The following is a 1,958-nucleotide window of genomic DNA, read 5'->3' on the forward strand; positions in this document are numbered from 1 at the left end:
TCCCTCTCTGAGGGTGGGGCTGCTGCAGAGTTCAGGAAAGCAGTCAGTTCTGTAAGCTGTGCTGTGTGTGTGTGTGTGTGTGTTTTCATGTGTGGGGGGCGGGCACGGTGTCCCAGGAGGACAGAGTTTGCATTGATGAAACCCTTCCCAGCCCTTTGATGCCTCTTCCCCTCTGCCCTGAAGTTAACCAGCTCAGTCCTCTGTGCATCCCGCTCACCGGCCGCGCTCACTCACAGGCCAGGATGGCGCTCTGTCTGGCCCTGCGCATGGCACTGCTGCTCCTCTCCGGGGTCCTGGCCCCTGCGGTGCTCACAGGTAAGGGTGCCCCCTGGGCTCTGCTACCACCAGCCTCCCAATAGGCCAGAATCTCTAATGCCCACCTGCAAGGCCATTCACAGGAGATGGGGTGGCAGTTTGGGGATGATTCTGTGAAGGGCTCCCCCATGACAGGCTGGCAGCAGCTGCGTCCGAGGCCTCAGGGAATCGTTAGCCATAGAGATGGTGACCTCTGAAGTAGGGTGACTTGGGGAGCAGGGCCAGGGACATTAGCTGCCCAGGGGACATGGGGATTACTCCAGCACCCTAAAATCTGAAGGCCTTCAGATCTGGGAGTCAGGAGGGGGCACCAGGCAAGCAGCTGAGGGGCAGAGGCCCCAGGCCCCTAGATGTAAGACCACAGAGCCCTACCATTTATTTGTCAAGCCCTGCAAGCCCTTCTCTGCTGGTTTTCTGAAATGTCCTTTGAGAGTGAAGACCCAGGTACTGTTTCCATCTTGGGAAAAATTCCAGAGGGAGCTCAGGGCCAGAGACCCCTCTGTAAAACCATGAGGATGCTGGACTGAGGCGCTGCACTGAGGCTGAAAATGGCCGGGTCTGGGGTCTGGCGAGAAGGGTCCCACCAGGCTTGGGTTGGCAGGCTCCTGGGACCTGAGCCCCTGTCCTGGGCACAGCTGTGGGGCTTCAAAGCCTGAGCGAGAAAAGGCACAGACGGGTCATTGGGTGGTCTTTCTCCTGGAAGAAAGCCGTCTCTGATGGCCGTGAGGTGGGCCAAAGGGAGGTGTTTCGGGGCTCCTGAGGGCAGTCCTGGGGGCTGGAGAAATGTGCGGCTGGGGGGGGGGGCCCTGGAGACCCTCCGCGGCATGGGTTTCGGGGGAGTGTCTGTGGATCTGAGGGAGGCTGTGATACCATCGTGTGGACGTGGTGCTGGGAGAGCTGCTGGGGGATGCGAGGCCTGGGGCGGCCCTTATGGTCACACACTCAGGCACGAACACGGGAGGAAACGGGGTGGGGTGGCGAGGAGCCTGTGGGCCTGCCGGCCTCCCTCTGGACGCCCTGGGAAGAAGCTTGCAGGCTGGCTTCGTTTCTGGCCCTGTCCTCCTCGCCGTTTCTCAGCCTCTCTGTGCCTCTCCTCTGCTGTACCATGGCGATAACCAGAGCGCCTCTGCCTGTCTTGCAGGAGACTGTAGGTCTGCCAAGTTCACACACGTGAGCTTTCAGGACGGGCCAGGCAGCTGGTAGCGCTCAGCGCACGTTAGGAGGAAAACATCCCCAGCCGCTCTGCTGGGTGCAGGGTAGTCTCAGGCAGAAGCACCTCCTCATGCGGCTAGGAAAGCATCCAGCCTCCTTTTTGGTGGGAGAGGGGCCAGCTGGGCAAGCCAGGGGGCTGGTGTGGTGCCCAGGGAATTGGGGAAGTGACCTAAAGTGGGGTGGCATCTCCCGTGGCTCCCTTATACCCCACCCACCCCAGTGAAAAGCTTTTCCCGCCTGGTGGTCAAAGTGGGTGGAGGTGAAGGTGCTGGCGTCCGTCTGCCCGGGGTCTGGGGCCGTGTGGGCAGCTTCTGTCGTTCCTTGGTCCCCATGCAGCCAGCCCTCCCAGCCAGGCTGCCGGCCAGAGGCGCTGGATCAGACTGTGCACACACAGCCTGGGTGGGTGGGCTGCGTCTGCCGCCGCAGGAATG

General features: G+C 61.5%; 1 protein-coding gene across 1 annotated transcript in view; it reads left to right on the forward strand.

Annotated features, from left to right (window-relative positions):
- The first annotated feature begins 188 nt into the window (after nucleotides 1-188).
- The window catches only part of SNORC (secondary ossification center associated regulator of chondrocyte maturation), a 6,576-nt gene continuing 4,806 nt past the window's right edge, over nucleotides 189-1,958 (forward strand). The window contains exon 1 of the mRNA XM_007462769.1: nucleotides 189-315. Within this exon, the coding sequence (XP_007462831.1) occupies nucleotides 243-315 (73 nt within the window). The 5' untranslated portion in view covers nucleotides 189-242. The remainder of the gene's footprint in view (nucleotides 316-1,958) is intronic.

This window comes from Lipotes vexillifer, unplaced genomic scaffold, assembly GCF_000442215.2.
Source record: "Lipotes vexillifer unplaced genomic scaffold, Lipotes_vexillifer_v1.1 scaffold860, whole genome shotgun sequence".
NCBI lineage: Eukaryota > Metazoa > Chordata > Mammalia > Artiodactyla > Lipotidae > Lipotes > Lipotes vexillifer.